The sequence below is a fragment of the Semicossyphus pulcher genome, unplaced genomic scaffold (assembly GCF_022749685.1).
Source record: "Semicossyphus pulcher isolate SPU_LCO1_2020_fin unplaced genomic scaffold, fSemPul1.0.p SCAF_23, whole genome shotgun sequence".
Lineage (NCBI taxonomy): Eukaryota > Metazoa > Chordata > Actinopteri > Labriformes > Labridae > Semicossyphus > Semicossyphus pulcher.
In genome coordinates this window covers 11,011,438-11,027,535 of record NW_027211697.1, presented here as the reverse complement: position 1 = coordinate 11,027,535, position 16,098 = coordinate 11,011,438, and the positions used below count along the sequence as shown (strand labels likewise).

Sequence of the window (16,098 nt, the reverse complement as noted above, 5' to 3'; positions counted from 1 at the left end):
TTGTTAACATCTTGATATATCGTCCTCATTTTGAAACAAAAATAAATGCTTCTTAGGGTAGGGATGCGCTGATCTGACCTTTTCATATTAGATACAGAAACAATAGCTGGGCTTTGGGTGACTTTAAAGTGTAGTAACAGATACAAGTGTTGAATTAAAGCTGCGTTAAGCAATTTATTAGTGGAGTCTCCCACAAGCTAAAGCTAGCAAGCTAGCCACACACACACAAGCTGTGTCTCAGTCCAGGGTCTGCAGCCTTCGAAGGAGGCGGGCCACGCAGGATGGGTCATCCATAGCCGAACTGAAATGAGGTGGTTTGGTCCGCGGAGGATTTTCCTGTTTGCATCACCAGCTGTTCCCGCCCTTACCCTTCGCTCCCGTCGCCTAGTAACAGGTAGCTAGCGGGCTAACTAACTAGCATAACTAACATAGAGTAACCTAACATAATTTGTTTCAAGGGCCCGTTCGTTTTTTCAAACACGTCTAATGCTAGCTATTCGATTTTGAGTTGTAACCAAAAACTTTTACATTTAAAAGTGTTTTCCTCTGCATCGTAAGAGTCATCTCGTTTGAATTAGTGCACAATGCATTTCGGGATACACAGGGCCTCGAAGGATGCAACCGATGGATCCTTCACGACCCAGGAAAAGGAGAACTCATCTGTGACGCAATCGGCCTTCAAAGGCTGCAGCCCCTGGATTGGGGCACAGCTACAAATAGTAGTAGTAGTAGTTTTTAGCAATGTGCTCCTCTTTAATGCTTTCACTTATGGACTGGTCCTGCACCATAAATCATGCAGAGCACATTTAAATGTTAAGAAGTCGTGGCTTTAGCATGTTAGTTTAAATATTTAAAAAAATCTATTTTACTCTTGCTGGTTTCTCTTAAATTGCCCACTCCAGCTTTGATGAACTTTATACCTCACTGTGAGAGAGAGGCAGAGATCATTCTTTATAATAATCCAGCTTGATTTAGACAGTGCTGTCCTAACCTAACTTGTAAAACAAATGTAACAACTTTGCAGATATTACAAGTAGGTATAGAAATTGATGGAGTAACAAGCGTCAAATAGCTCCAAACAGTTGACACTTAATGCTCTGACGATGTGTGACATTGAACGCACATTCCAGATCCAGCTGTTTGAGTGCATCCCTCACTGAAGAACATTTTGTTTGAATTAACTGTTGCAGTTTCACTTCATGCTATAGAATCTAACCTGCCACACAGTCTTACCTTTTCTCCAGCCTGCTGTTGTCGGTGTCTCTATCTAAAGACGCAGTTGTGTCTCAAACAGGTTGACTCTGTAGGTAAGAAGAGAAGTCTGTCCTGAGAGACACAGGGACATACATCCTGGACCGGCTGAGATCACACATAAATGTTTTGTAGAGATTTTTATACAACATGCACAGCTAATAGATATTACATTAATTCATGGTAAAAGTGAATGTATATTAGTGCTGTTATACTGAGTAGCGGTTTCTGATGTAGCTACACTGAGGAGAAATCATTTGAAAAATAAATAAATAAATAAAACCAAACAGCCTGTTTTTTCCACACTCAGTAGTTCTACATGCATCCACTAGGAGGCAGCGTTTGACTTGTTTTGTGTATGAGTGGAGTTTAATCTTCAAAGGTCACACTTTGCATTACGGTTTTTCTAAACTGGCAATATCATGGCACTCTAAATTACATTATTACACACACCAAAGTGATGTCTCCTTTGTCCTACTTACAGTCCAACACACAAAGAAAAATAAATAAATAAATAAAACCAAACAGCCTGTTTTTTCCACACTCAGTAGTTCTACATGCATCCACTAGGAGGCAGCGTTTGACTTGTTTTGTGTATGAGTGGAGTTTAATCTTCAAAGGTCACACTTTGCATTACGGTTTTTCTAAACTGGCAATATCATGGCACTCTAAATTACATTATTACACACACCAAAGTGATGTCTCCTTTGTCCTACTTACAGTCCAACACACAAAGACTCTTCATTTACTGCCTGTCTGTTTAATATTTTATTAAAGACGTCCTCTGTGACTTTTGAATGAACACATTTTGACATTTTTCAAGTGCACCCTGGACTGATCGCCAGTCAATCAGAGGGCTGACACTTCAATCGATTCATTGGCTCATTGTTGCAGTGCTACATGTGCCGTTTAAAGGACAGGTGTTGTTATATTCCTGCAGCAGAGCTACGTGATTGCACAATAACCACACTGTTGCACTGTGCACATGTGTATTCATCACCATGATGCACAAACGTGGTTTATTTTGAGTCAATCCCACATGTATCGTCCTGTTGCTACTACTCAAACAAACCAAGTTTGTATTTATACGCTGCTAAAAATAGTCCCCAACACATGCACGATTTACTCCAGTTTGAGTAAAGTTTACAGCTGTTTACAACAATTGCCCAATGATAGTCCTCTCCTGCAATTCAAGCAAATATCAGAGATAGCAACCCATCTATCCATCCATCCATCTATTATAGATACCCTTTATCCTGTTCAGTTTCACGGAGGGGCTGGAGCCTATCCCAGCTGTCATTGGGCGAGAGGCCGGCTGCACCCAGTCAATCACAGGGCTGACACATAGAGACAGACAACCTTTCACGCTCACCTTCACACCTACAGGCAATTTTAGAGTCACCAATGAACCTAACGAGCATGTCTTTCGAATGTGGGAGGAAGCCGGAGTACCTGGAGGGAACCCACGCATATACAGGGAGAACATGCAAACTCCACACAGAAAGGCCAACTACGTCCGAACCAGGATTCGAACCGGAACCTTCTCGCTGTGGGGCATTTAGTTCTTCCTATATATATTTTTTTACTTCAACAAGTGACCAGTAGAGGGCGCGCTCTCTCCACATCTTCTCTCCTACTCTGTTATCTCTCCGGGACTCAACGTGTTTCCTTTACCTTTCCTGTTCTTTATCACTTCCTGTTAACTCACCTTGTATTGAACATGAAACACCTTTTCTCTGCTTGCGGATTTAACACTCACAGAGCTTGTAACAGCACCTCGGCGAGAAGTATCTGTATGATTCATTAATGAAATCTCATTACTTATGCAAATATGTAGGTCAAGACCAGCATCAATAATAAATACACCACGCAACGGCTGTTAGCTTTATGTATTCTTTATATAGATACACGTAATGTACAACGTGACCAATAGCTTTTACAGAGAATATAAAAGTTAATATGAGCCCTGCAGGGCCGTAGAAGATAATATTCTGCCCTGAACGCAAGGCTTTTTAATCTTATTTTAAAATCACATAGAAAACTACTGGTGTTTATATTTTTTGACATCATCGTCAATGATAGCATCATCATTATCACTGATATTACTTCACTATAATCATCATTAACATCAAACATCATCATCTTTATAATCTTCATCATCATTGTAAATACAACAATCTTTCTCTCTCACTAGTCATGGCTTTTAAAACAGCATCGTCACAGTTACTGACCGCTACCATCATCATCCTCGTCGTCTGTTTTTTTATGATTATGTTTAAGGCTTTTGCAAAGAAGACCCCAAACGTCAGCTGATGCAAATCTCTGCCTGTAGGCTCAAACATGTTACACAGAGTGTGTTACAACAACAAAGAGACCAGAAACCTATACATTATATATACATACATAACTTAAGCATACATTGTTGAACATTTACAGGTAGTATTAAACCATTTCACAAATGAAAATAAATACAAAATGATAGTTGGTTATATTCATATACTTTTAAAAAGGAGGAACACAAAAGCAAGCAAGGATCTTTAGGATTACAAACCAAATGCAAACAGGATCACAACAACACATGGACCTTCACTGATATAGGTCATGGACAAGAAACTAAAAGCTTAATTGGACTGGTACCCTATTGGGGCGTTGCACAGCCATAAATAAAACCTCCTAAGGAGACTGAAAAGTTATAATCCTCAAGATTAATGATCAACATCTAATCTGCAACTGCGAATGTATGATGTAAATACCTCTTTATAGTGTATAATAGTTTCATAGTGTCGTGGTGGAGCCTGCAATTCCTCTGCTGAATATAAATGAACATGTAAATGATGCCTGCATGTAATCAAACATTTTATGTATGACAGACGTCAGCCTCATTGTTTACGCTTGCTCTCTTACAGCCATATGAGAGCAGTATTAAGTTACTGTTAGAAGTGTTACACTGCAAAACATGGTGCAGCTTTTATCGTGATGGGTGTCATTAGTTACGCATTTAAAGGGATGATCTCAAAGATTTTCATGGAAATAAAAGTCTGTTAAGTCACTATCTATGGCCCACGGATGAAAGCCTTTGCATTTGCAGTATATAGTATTATTACAGACTGGGTGTCTGTGGTGCCATTTGCGGAAAAAAATCACAAGCGGCGCCCAGTTAGTGACGCGTTTTCCATCAGCCAGCAGTGGTTGGTCTGCCAGAGAGGGTAGGCGGAGCTAAGCGGCTGCTTTTCCGCTCTCTGTAAGCGTTGCGAGTAAACAGTAATCTACTATGGCTGAACAAACAAAGAAAAGATGGATGACTACAGATACAACTTCAACAAGAAGTGAAAATCCAAAGAAAAAGAAACAAACTCGACGCTCAGATGAAGGCAAACAGTCTGAGTTACAACCATAACAAAGGGAGCCAGCCGTAGACATCGGTTTAAATTGGGAAGTGAGCTCCTACAATTACCGATTTTCACCAGTGGTTGGCGCTCCAGAGCACGAAAATGAAATCATCAAGATTGTATCTTTAAATGTAATGTGTTTGTAACTTTACTGGCTGTTTTGTGAACTTGTGCTACTTGCTGCACTACATCAGAACATGGTAATGATTACTTTTGACTGATTTCTTTATCAAAATCGTGTGAGCTTGTTTGCCTGCACTGTAAACGGATACGCCAGGGGCACATAAGCAGAGTGGCTACTCAAGCAGTGTTTGCTGTTGTATTTGCCTTCAGCACCAGTTAATACGGGTGTATTACAGGATGTTAAATCTTAAGGATTACAACTTTAAGTCCAAAAAGCAAGTTTCATCTCAAGCCTCGGCAAAAGCTCCTTTTCTACTCAACTAAAATAAAAAAAAGTATGCACGTCTCAAAAATTCTCTGCTCCACACAAATTAATGAAATCAGCCCAGCTGACTCCAGACTGTGATGCTTTGTTAGGAACCTAAATGTAAGCCAGCGCTGTTTTCTGAGGTTACTCTGAGCAGGGCTTCAGCCATGGCACCTGTAGAGAAGAATTCAGCACCAGAGTGAGATGACGATGTGGTCCAGGTGAGGTGTCAAACCAACACTTCCCATATCCTTCAGTCAGTCTCCCCTTTCCAGACTTCTCCCTCCAAACGTTTCACACACTCATTCCCTGTGTAGCTGACCAAACATCTGAACTCTGATTTGAATTGTTTTTTTTTCATAAAGCACAGTGGAGGGAACGCTATGACTTATGCACCCATCCTGTAGATGCTGTGTGCACTGATAGCATGCACACTGCTGCATACACACACATACAAACACAAACATATTGGTCTATAATAACCCACATGCATGCATGTGCACCTGAAACATGGCAGTTGTGCTTAAAAAAGACCTAAAACATGTTACGAGCATGAGAGGGGGAGGTAGGGGGTGTGTATGAGATGGCAGAAAAACAAACCAGCTGGTTGGTCGTTCATGTTTTGCTCATGCAAGTCCACATATCTGAGCTTCCTGAAGCTAAGCTGTCCCCTCTGTAGTATCAAGTCTCCCCTAGAAAGTGCACATAACTTGTGAAGAGTCCCAGAGAGAAACTGAGGTCGGTCTTCAGGGGCCAAGTCTTTTCTGGGGTTGACAGTCATTTCTGTGGCGAACTGGCTTTGCAGTGTTTGGTTTATGTGTTCATGAGCTGTAGGAGAGAAGGATGGAGGGGCTGGAGGTTGAGAAGATTGTCCCTCCTCACTTCTTGTTGGCGATGCGTCTCTTCCTGGTGGCCAGCATGTCGTAGAAGGGGTCTCTGCTGATGCTCGCCCTGGAGAAGAAGCCAATCAAAGGACAGCGATGAAATAAATAATAAGGCCACATGAGAGGAGGGTCTCGAGCATCTTTGATATGGAAATGTAGGCACATTTACACAAACCCCTGCCTAACTAGATCAAAAAAAAGAACAAAGTTTGTGCAGTGACCTAGTTTGGTTTCCATGGTTTCTGAAGAGGAACCCCCTCCCACTCCCAAGTTTTTCCTTGGTACTCCAGTTTGCTGGAACCTCCTCCAGAACTCTGTCAAGCACGTAGTAAAACACACAAACATACTAACTCTCCCTCCCGCTCCTCTGCACGTTCATATCTCTGAAGCAGGGTGAACAATGTTGCTGAAGATTACTGCGTTCTCCCGCTCCCCCTTTTTAGAGCGATGCAAAGGCAGCGCACAATGAGAGCGTGTGAGTCAGGAAGCCATTCGGGCTCTACTGAGGAGCCCAGTTTCACGGCTGCTAAATCCTGTTAGCACCAGCACAAAGCAAAAAGAGGCTCAACCCCCCACTGCGGATATCTCTGATTCCCTTTACAACGCCACGCACTGAAGAATGAAGCTGTGTATGATGACTATCCCGCTCTTTCATGCTGCTCATTGTCTTTTCGCTCAACCCAATTTCATGAAACAAAAAAACTCTATTGTGGAGGGATCAAATCCAAGCAAGGCTGCAGTGACATACAAAATAACACTTCCTACATTTCTGTCATTGAAAATATGCAAAATCAAATATATTTTTAATAGAATCAGAAAGAACAAATATTAAGACACATACTTTTCTCTTTTACCAACACATATTTATGAGGGAGACAGTCTACTTCCTCCATTGGCCCAGTTGGTCCACCATCATCTGGGTCTGTGTGTTTGTGACTCAAGATAAGAAGATAGAGCGCTGCCTCTGTGATCATCTCTACTTTAGAAGAAGGGGAAAATCAAGATTTCCATAAAAAGCCTTTTATCTCCCCGGACCCCGAGTCCTCTTGGACCCCTCTGGTAAAGCGCAAGCTGTGGCTCGTTAGCCTCCCTGCCTGCGAATGCATCAGCCCAGCTTGGAGCTTCCTCTCCTGGATAGGTTTGCTGGGTTTGCTGGCTCACCCCGGGGTGCTATAAGCGGTGACTAATCCTCCATCATTTCCCCAGTGAATACTCTGTGAGTATGGAGGGAGGGGGAGGACGGAGAGGGGGGGTTGCACTATATTACAGTATACTAAGTGTTCTGTTCTGCTGAGCAAACTCTCTTTGACATTGCACCATCTTCTATGCAGGCGATTACAGAGCAACATTTAGGTCACTGACAGAAAGGTTATTCTTACAGAGAGCTACAGTATGTATGGTATCTAACAGAATTAAACAACACATTTGTTGTACAATTTGAATTACATGTTGTTATGGCAAAAAGTATGAATGCTCCTGTGTCTCTTCTACCTTGTTATTCCAGAGAAGATTCTGTTACTATTAAAGGTCGTAAAATCTTTATTTTCTATATCAAATGAAGGTTGAAAAATGAAATGAGTTAATATTTTAGCAGGCCTATGAGTGGAAGAAACAGGCTTTTAATGCTGTATGCGTCCTCATTTAGGCTGCGTTTAAGGACCTTTATTGAAGGAACAGCTTTCTCTTTCTTATCAAGAGTTAGATGAAAAGATTTAGACCCAAATATCTGTAAAAAAAAAAGTTGCTATATGTATAGCCAACAGCAAGTTAGTTTGGCACAAAGACTTGAAACAAAGGCAAAAGGTTATCCTAGGTTAATGGATGGCAAAATCAGCCTACCAGCAGCTGTCAGTTTTAAACAGTTTAGTTTTTGTACAGATTAAATGAAACAGGGCCTCTTGGAACTTTTGGAACACCGCCACACTCGTCAATGTCACTTTTCCCTCACCGGCCAATCAAAATGAAGAAGGGGCGGGACTTCAGATATCAACTTTGTCAACAACAATGGCGGATGAGAAGCGGATTGTTTCGTTTTTTCGAGGGCACAATTTCTAGGTCTAGAGCTGCTGCTAAAGCCAGGACACGATTCCTTTCCTTTCATTGAATCAAAGCAAATATTAAGCCCACAGAGCGATTTAAAACAGACTTAACGATCACTACCAAGTGAAGCGGAGGTGCCGCCAGACAACTTTCATAACCTAGCAACAGTAAGTGCTAACGAGAAGCCCTCTGAGATTGAGGTCGTGGGCCCTGCCAGCGCAAAAAGCGATATTAGCAGACACAGGAAAGATTCAGGAAGTGAATAATTGCAAACAAGGGAAATTTTGGGAGCTGGTTCATTAACTATGAAATAGTTTATCATCAAGAATCGGCCACCAGCAGCTTAGGAAACAGAGTTAACAGGTAGCCTCTGTCCACGGGTAACAAAATTGAGTTTTGAAGCTCACTTCTTTCTACATTGTCTTGTAATGTCATTTTGTTTAACAGAAAAAGGCAAGCTTGAATAATATTCTGGGCCCTATAGAAAGGCATACCCTCCTCGCATCTATCACTATTCATTCTTACATGAGTCACCTGTGTACTCAGACTCAGTTGTTGTTGTTGACACAGATGAAAAAGCATCCAAAAAAAGTTAATAAATGTGTTTCCCAACATTTTGAGTGTACTTGCGAGGAGTCTTACTTGATGGATTTGATCCACTCCTCTTTCTCCTCCGGCGTTGGCGCCGATATCCTGTACACTACGTGATTTCCCTCAACAACACGACCGTCTGCCTCCGTCTTGCAGGCTTTGATCACCTGGCCTTTGTGATTGGGGTTATAGAGCTCAAAACAGTTCTGGAGAACAGACAAAGGGCAGAGCATCAGTAATCTGCTACTGTGAGATAATTAGATTTAAACGTGAAAGGAACACGTTCACAGAGGAGAAAAGATACTTGACGTGTGATCTAAGGGCGAGGTCTCTAATGAGGCAACACTCACAGGTTTCCTGGGCTCCTCCACCTCCCTGATGCTGAGATTCTCCAGAGGGATGATCCCACGAGGCTCCTTGTCCTAAAGGAGAGAGGGGTGAGAGGGAGAAACATGAGAGGAGGAAGAAAAACAACCAAGTCGCCTAAATAGAGCGAGATAGAGAGGGGGATTAATAGAGCCAGGCAAGCAAGACGGAATATAGATCAGGAAACTAGCAAAGGGAAATTGTCCCCCCCCCCCCCTCCGCCTTCTCTCGTCCTCGCTGCTCTTAAACAGAGCGGATAATGTGTGTGTGGAGCAGTCAGACCAGAGGACAGGACATAATGATAGTGTCCTGGAGGATAATACCAGGGCTGAGAGAGGACATGCTGATGTAGCAGATAGCAGGGACACCGAGGCACTGATAAAAATCCTCAATAACAAATATACTACTGAAAGTGCCACAAACACACATTTGTACACTAACAATATAAAAGGTAAAAACACAGAAGAATAAGCACTCTTCATTGCCATAAAGGCTTTTTTCTGTAAGTAGCAGAAGCAGCTCCAGTAGATAAAAACAGCCTCTGTGCTAGCATGAGCCACCATTAGCACGCCGTAAGAGTGGAGAGACCGCAAAATCATTAAGCTTTGCTAAGATAAGCGCATTTATAAAGCAGCAGAAAGTGTCATCAAACAGTGCTAACGTTAGCTTACATTAGCATAGTGTAACTGTAGCCGAGTAGAGTTAGTTAAATTATCCAGCTGTGCTAATGTTAGCAAACATTTGCTAACACTAGCACAGTGAAATTGAGCAAATGTAGAGGAAAAAGAAGGGATGCACGATATCGGATTTTTTGCCGATATCCGATATGCCGATATTTTCCAACCCTTTTTGCCGATTTCGATATCTATATATTAAGCACTTTTTTTCCCACCTAATTGCAGAGAACATAAAGTCTCCCCTGTAGTGGAATTGATATCATGCCTACTCTTATTGTCGTGGCCCACTGGCAGATGCAGAAATAACATAATACAGTGCTTTTTAAAATGTACACATTCACTGGGCAATGTAAGAAAACTACTTCTAGGTTATGTACAAAATGCCATATTTATTTGTATGTAACATTTTCTTTCAAATAAAACTATAATATTCAAACTTAGCTTGGAGACGATCCTGACAACAGCCACAACTAAGGCAAATTTTACCTTTTGCACAGAACAAATACATAAAATGAAATCAACCTTGCTGTCCGCTTTATAAACTTTGAAAAACTGCCGTACCGCAGACATCTTGCACGCTTCTTTACACTTGGCGGAGAAGGCGTGGTGCAGGCAGCGAGCACGCACACTTGTGCCGAGTTCATGAGGCAGCATTACGTCAAGCTTTTTAAGGGAATCACCGAGCATTAAGGCGTAATTAAAGCGTTGTTTTATTATCGGCCGATCCGATACGTTATTTTTAAGCCATAATCTGCCGATAACGAGCGGATAATATCGTGCATCCCTAAGAAAAAAACATTGTGCTAACATAAGAGCAATGCAATGTCAGCAAACTGACTCAATGATGTCAGAGACATACTGTAGCAATATTTATCTAGGACTTGCTAACTTTATCCGACAGTAGTCACTACATACTGGTACCAGACCAAGTTACATCATAGCATCAAAACTGCTGAGTGTATTGAAGTAAAAGAGCATTTTATTGCTTATGAATTAAATTCAACATCAGGTCAGAGCTATAGACACAAAAGCACACACATGCTAGCAAAGCGGCACTTTACTAATGAAAACATTGTCTTGATATGACACTCACTGTCGTGTATTCAAAGTAGTAGAGGCAGTTGTCCGTCAGGATGAACCACCTCCTCTTCCAGGTTTTCACTCGGCCCCCTGACAGGAAGAGAGAGAGAGGAGACAGGAAGTGTCACAAAAGGTCACAGTGACAGACTCGCTGTCTCCCATCAGGAAGAAGAGCCGGGATGTGACACTCGCTAATAAAGCCCACCCACATCCACTCCATTTTCCTATTCTTAAAAAACATACACTGACATTATAAAGTAGTTTTGTGTGAATGTTTCGTACAAACTCAAAAAAAAACAACAAAAAAAAACATTTAACTTCACATTCAACATGTTTGTTCATCTGTTTACTGCTGTAATTCAATTTCCTTGGAAAGACATGCTGCCCTTCATCAACCGCATCATCATGTCATGTGACAATTAGTCACACACGCTAAAACTTATATGTGCGGTACAAGCCATGGAAAAGTCAATTAGTATTGGGAATGTGGGATCTAAGGTTCATGAAAGTTTTTGTAGTTAAAGTAAAGTTGCAGATAAAGTTGCAGTATACTGTATGTTGTAGTATTTGAACCACTGTATGAGTCATAGCCGTACAGTCTGGGACAAGCTGGTTTGTTTTTTGTGTTAAAAGCGGATTTACAAGCAAATGCTGCAGCTGAGAATGGTCTTATTATCATCTTTGGACTGAGTTAATGTGTCTTTTGTTTTCAGGCCTTTTCTCTCTATGACTGCTTTTTAAAAACCAATATGAGTTTTGTTTTGCAATCCCTGTCTTGCTGGTCTGATAAAAAAAAAAAAGGATGCATCACACAGGGAAAAAGTTATTTGAAAGGAAAAAGCTGCAGCTCTTCCAAATGAAAGCAGCTGACTTTGTCCTCTGTGGTTGGAAGTTTAGATGTAGATTTGTGATGGAAAGTTTCTCAAATATGCCGTCATTCGGGTTAAAAGAAAACGGGGGATGTGATTACAATCAACCACTATCTCTCCTAACTGCAAACTTCATTAAGTGATGACTCACGCAACTGATAAATTATTACTGCCCTTGCCTATTCATTTTTAAAAGGCAACAGAATAAACCCTCATTGACTCTCAGAAGAGAGGAGCGAACAGCGGTTGATACGAAGCGAACGTGGCACGTAAAGCACCCCTAAAGGAACGCACATGTAGGCAGAGACATTGAAGCACACACACACACACACACACACACATAACCCCAAAGCAAGTTCATCTCCTTACGTGTGAACAAAAAAAAGCAAAGACAAAGAGCTAGCACAAATGTCGGACACGATTGTTTTAAAGCAGAACTCGGCCTGTGGCAGTGACTGCATGTGGAGGAAAGCAGAACTAGCCTCAGAGACGCTGATGAAGCTCTCCTTGTGGGGCGCGCATGCAGGCTATGAGAAAAAGCATGTTCAAAAGCACAAAACACGAAGACATGCACATGAACAACAGCATTTTTTATGCCGACTTCCTGTGTGAGTGCTTTGACCTAGCATTCCTGATTAGTTCCTCTCAACACTAACCATCCCTTACGGTCAAAACACTTATAGTCCAACACTCCCTGTTTCATGGCGCCTACCATGAGCCCATATGGGCCACACATAATTACAAAAGCTCCGGGTTTCCTTACATTTCAATAGACTCTGGCTATTGAATTAGCGTGGCCAAATTTCCGCTCAGCGAACAGAGAGATTTGCTAAAACAGGCATTTATTCCTTCACATCCTCCAGGGTTTATTTTTAGAGAGTTAAATTAGAAATATTACAGTGAGAACTGGTGCGGGGAACGGCTCCGGGGAGGAAGCGCACTGGAATGTAATCATGTTAGGACTGTGAGCCACAATGGGGCTATTTGCATTCAAACTCACTAGTTTGATGAGACAACAGAGACGTCGCCCAGAGTTAGAGGAATGTGCAGGTCAGGGCCAGTGTGTGTGAACATAGTAATAAACCTAATCACCTGCAGGGAGTTTGCTCTTTGACCTTTTGACAAGCTGTATACAGGCTACTAAACAAGTTAAGGGTCAATAATAAATCAAAATCTAACAACAATTAAAAGTGTTGGGGAAACAGCATTAAACAAAGGTATGTGAAGACTTGCCCGAGCAGCAGAAGGAGATGTTTTTAATGTGGTGTGAATAACAGAGCGAGGGAGCGAGGGCCAAATCAGAAACACGTGTAAATAAACAGGAACAAATGGTAAAACAGCAGAAATAAAACCTAAAACTGATTTACCTCACTGGGAAAGCATACAAAACAATCCGATCCCTGGAGCGCGCACACACACAGACTCAAACGGAACAAATAATTACACTGTGTGTTCCTTTCCAAACTACATTAAGATGATTCTCACAAGTCTGAGTCCAGATGTGCAAACAATGCACACACGGAATGTCCGCACCATTTTTCACACGTTTAATGTTTTTTTGTTATAAAAACAGATTGCGCCCTGAGAATGTGTGTGTGCAGACCTCATGCATAAATCAGACCAAGAATTTACACGTTTCATTTTCTTTGGCCTAGAATGGAGCGTGTGTTTTCTTGTTGGGATGTTGTGACGGCCTGCTGTGTATTTCCCCCTTTCTGTCTCTGAGTTGTCTTATAACAATTTCCTACCAAAATTAGCGCGTTAACGCAGGTTTTTCAGACCCGGGAAGACCCGCTAATAAATGCAGATGGTCTCTTTCCCACTGCCGGTGGAGTGTACTGCTTTCAGTCACTTTTTTGCTGCGACACCGACTGACGTCACAAACGTGCCCGACACAGAGTTAGTGAAGATGTTCCGGTGGTTAGGTCTTTATTGTACCTATTACTCATACAGTCTGTTTATCAAGCTCGGCGCCAACAAATCTGGAACGATGTTCGAGCGCTGCTGGAAAGGGGGTGGAGATTAGCGTGTCGACACAGGTTTTGTGTTCCCATCAATGCTGATCGGAGCCGAGGCGATAATTACAAGGGTCTACTGCAGAGTAATTTGACCCAGATCTGAATGCCGATTGTAGCCCGATTGTAGGTAAAAAAGCCGGGTATTAGTGGGTTTTTTGACCAGTGGGAAAGCAGCTTTACTTGCAGGTCATGGGTAGGCGGTATTTTGGCGCACCTGGAGGAACCTGGCCAGCCTCTCAAGGTGTATTTAAGACCCGGCTTTTCCCGCTTGAAGCCCTCTTGCTCTCAGAATCAGAATCAGAAATACTTTATTAATACCAGAAATTCGGGAAATCTCTCAATGCACCCGGGACCATTTTTTTTTGCTTAGGCTGGCTTCAGCCATCTCGTTCTGGTTTTTGTTTCACAGGACAACACGCTCCAAACATCATCCACTCCCCTATCAGCCGACAATCTTGATGACACTGATTGACACACATAATCTCAAAAATGTGTATCTCCTGTTGTTGTCATGTCTCGTGTCTCACCATCATGACAGTGGTGAACATTTATACGCTTTAAAAACTATGTTTATTTATTTTAATCTTAATTCTGAACCTCTTTGACATTTGATGACGGTTTCACAGATGCAATAGATTACAGCATGTGTGCTATAAAGAGCTTTAGAGTTGCCATGCTTTATTAAGAGTGCTCTGAGTTTGTTGACAAACATCTGATAGTCATTAGACATTGCTTGTCTTTTAAAGAGTGAGTTATTGACACTCATAACTTGAACTTATTTTGCATCTTGCCCCTGGACTTTAAGATAAAAGTGTAATAGCAAAAGCAAAAACAAATGTTCCTCGAGTAAATAAATAAAATATATAAAATATAAATCTCACCTTTATCTGGTACTCACCGCGAACCTGATTTTCACTCTGCATTTTCAAAATGTTCCCCTATTTACTACTTATCCACCCTCCACCCTCATGTTCTCACTCGGCCGTGAGAATAAAGCCACAGTTCTAGTAAAGTTGGAGAGTAGCAAAATCAAGTCATCATCCAGGATGTCTTGCATTCCCTCAGCGGGGGGATGCACAGAGACACACACACTAACCTAATTTCAGCAGCCAGCCTTCTCTGTCTGGGTTGAAGAACGTGTGCGTCAGGTCGTTCCCATCATCCTCTGGGATCTTAAAAGGTTCGCTCTTGATGCTGTCGTATAGATTCTGCACAGAAAAAAAGGGAGAACGTTATGGAACCTGCAGTTCAACATGCAGACACTTTTTCTCCAAACCTTCAGATTATCAGTGTGTTAAATAAGACATTAACAGATTCTGTGTCAGTGTCTGAGAGTGACAATGATTCATACTTCAGTGACTCTGCGAGCTCTGTAACAAAGTGTCTTTTGATACTTAGCCAAGGGCACTTTGGTGCAGGCGTCAGCCAACAGTATGCCTGTGCATGAACCTGTTTTTATCTGTTTTTCATGGAAAATGGAGATCATGAGAGATCATTAGCGTCAGTATCTGGGGACTTAATTCTGCTGAGCTGCAGATGTCTCAATTAGTGAAGCATGACTCTCTGCTTTGCATGCTGGAAAAAATCCTACAGGTTCATTTTTTTGGAGTCTAAACCATAAAAAAACATCTATTTAAAGAAGCACCTTCACACTTTTAATTTAAATAATGCAGTATTTATCTAACTCTTTGTGAACACAATGTTTCTGGAAACATTTGTCTCACCTAACGAACTAATGAAGTCATAACTCTCACCCTGAGTAGCTCCTCTGGGAGGTCTCCCCCCTCATTGATCCCTCTGTTCATGGAGATGAAGCGCTCCACGGGGGGCTTGTCTCTGACGTTGGGATTGTGCAGGCTCGTGTTCAGCATAATGATGGCAAATGATAGGACATAGCAGGTATCTGTGGAGGCAGTTACACAGAGCGTCAGTAGGAAACATAAAATACAGCACAATCACAGTCTTTGTGAGTGTTTTTGAACACGTTCAGGGATTAGAGTTTAAATGATTAAAACTATTAAATATTTGTCTAATTTTTTTGGTTAAATCTTTGATTGTGTAATAAAAGGATTCATTGAAATCATTCAGTTTTTTAGATTTATAAAAATAAAAAATGTTAATGTGTTAATCTCGAAGATCTCAATTTCGTTCTCTTTGGCGGCACCTATGGTAATAGACAGTAATTGCGGGAGCACACTTCCCAGATATCCAAACATCTGCTGTTGGCTCCCTTTGTTACGGATGTAATTTTTCCTGGCTGCGGTCGCTTTCCTTTTTAGACTGTTTGCCTTCATCTGAGCGTCCAATATGTTTCTTTTGCTTTAGATTTTCACTTCTTGTTGAAGTTGTATCTGTAGTCATCCATCTTTTCTTTGTTTGTTCAGCCATAGTAGATTACTGTTTACTCACAACACTTGCAGAGAGCGGAAAAGCAGCCGCTTAGCTCCGCCTACCCTCTCTGACAGACCAACCACTGCTGGCTGATGGAAAACGCGTCACTAAC

At 41.6% G+C, this 16,098-nt stretch overlaps 1 protein-coding gene across 3 annotated transcripts in view; it reads right to left on the bottom strand.

The window, feature by feature from the left end:
• Window positions 1-3,148: 3,148 nt before the first annotated feature.
• The window catches only part of cyth3b (cytohesin 3b), a 47,312-nt gene continuing 34,362 nt past the window's right edge, over window positions 3,149-16,098 (bottom strand). For 2 of the 3 annotated variants that reach the window (XM_069674074.1, XM_069674073.1), the window contains exons 8-13: window positions 15,350-15,498; window positions 14,692-14,803; window positions 10,722-10,798; window positions 8,936-9,007; window positions 8,637-8,791; window positions 3,149-6,021 (exon numbers count right to left, since the gene is read on the bottom strand). In XM_069674074.1, the coding sequence (XP_069530175.1) occupies window positions 5,949-6,021; window positions 8,637-8,791; window positions 8,936-9,007; window positions 10,722-10,798; window positions 14,692-14,803; window positions 15,350-15,498 (638 nt within the window). In that variant the 3' untranslated portion in view covers window positions 3,149-5,948. Of the gene's footprint in view, window positions 6,022-8,632; window positions 8,792-8,935; window positions 9,008-10,721; window positions 10,799-14,691; window positions 14,804-15,349; window positions 15,499-16,098 lie in introns of those variants that run through there. The other variant, XM_069674075.1, reaches the window with a different exon arrangement.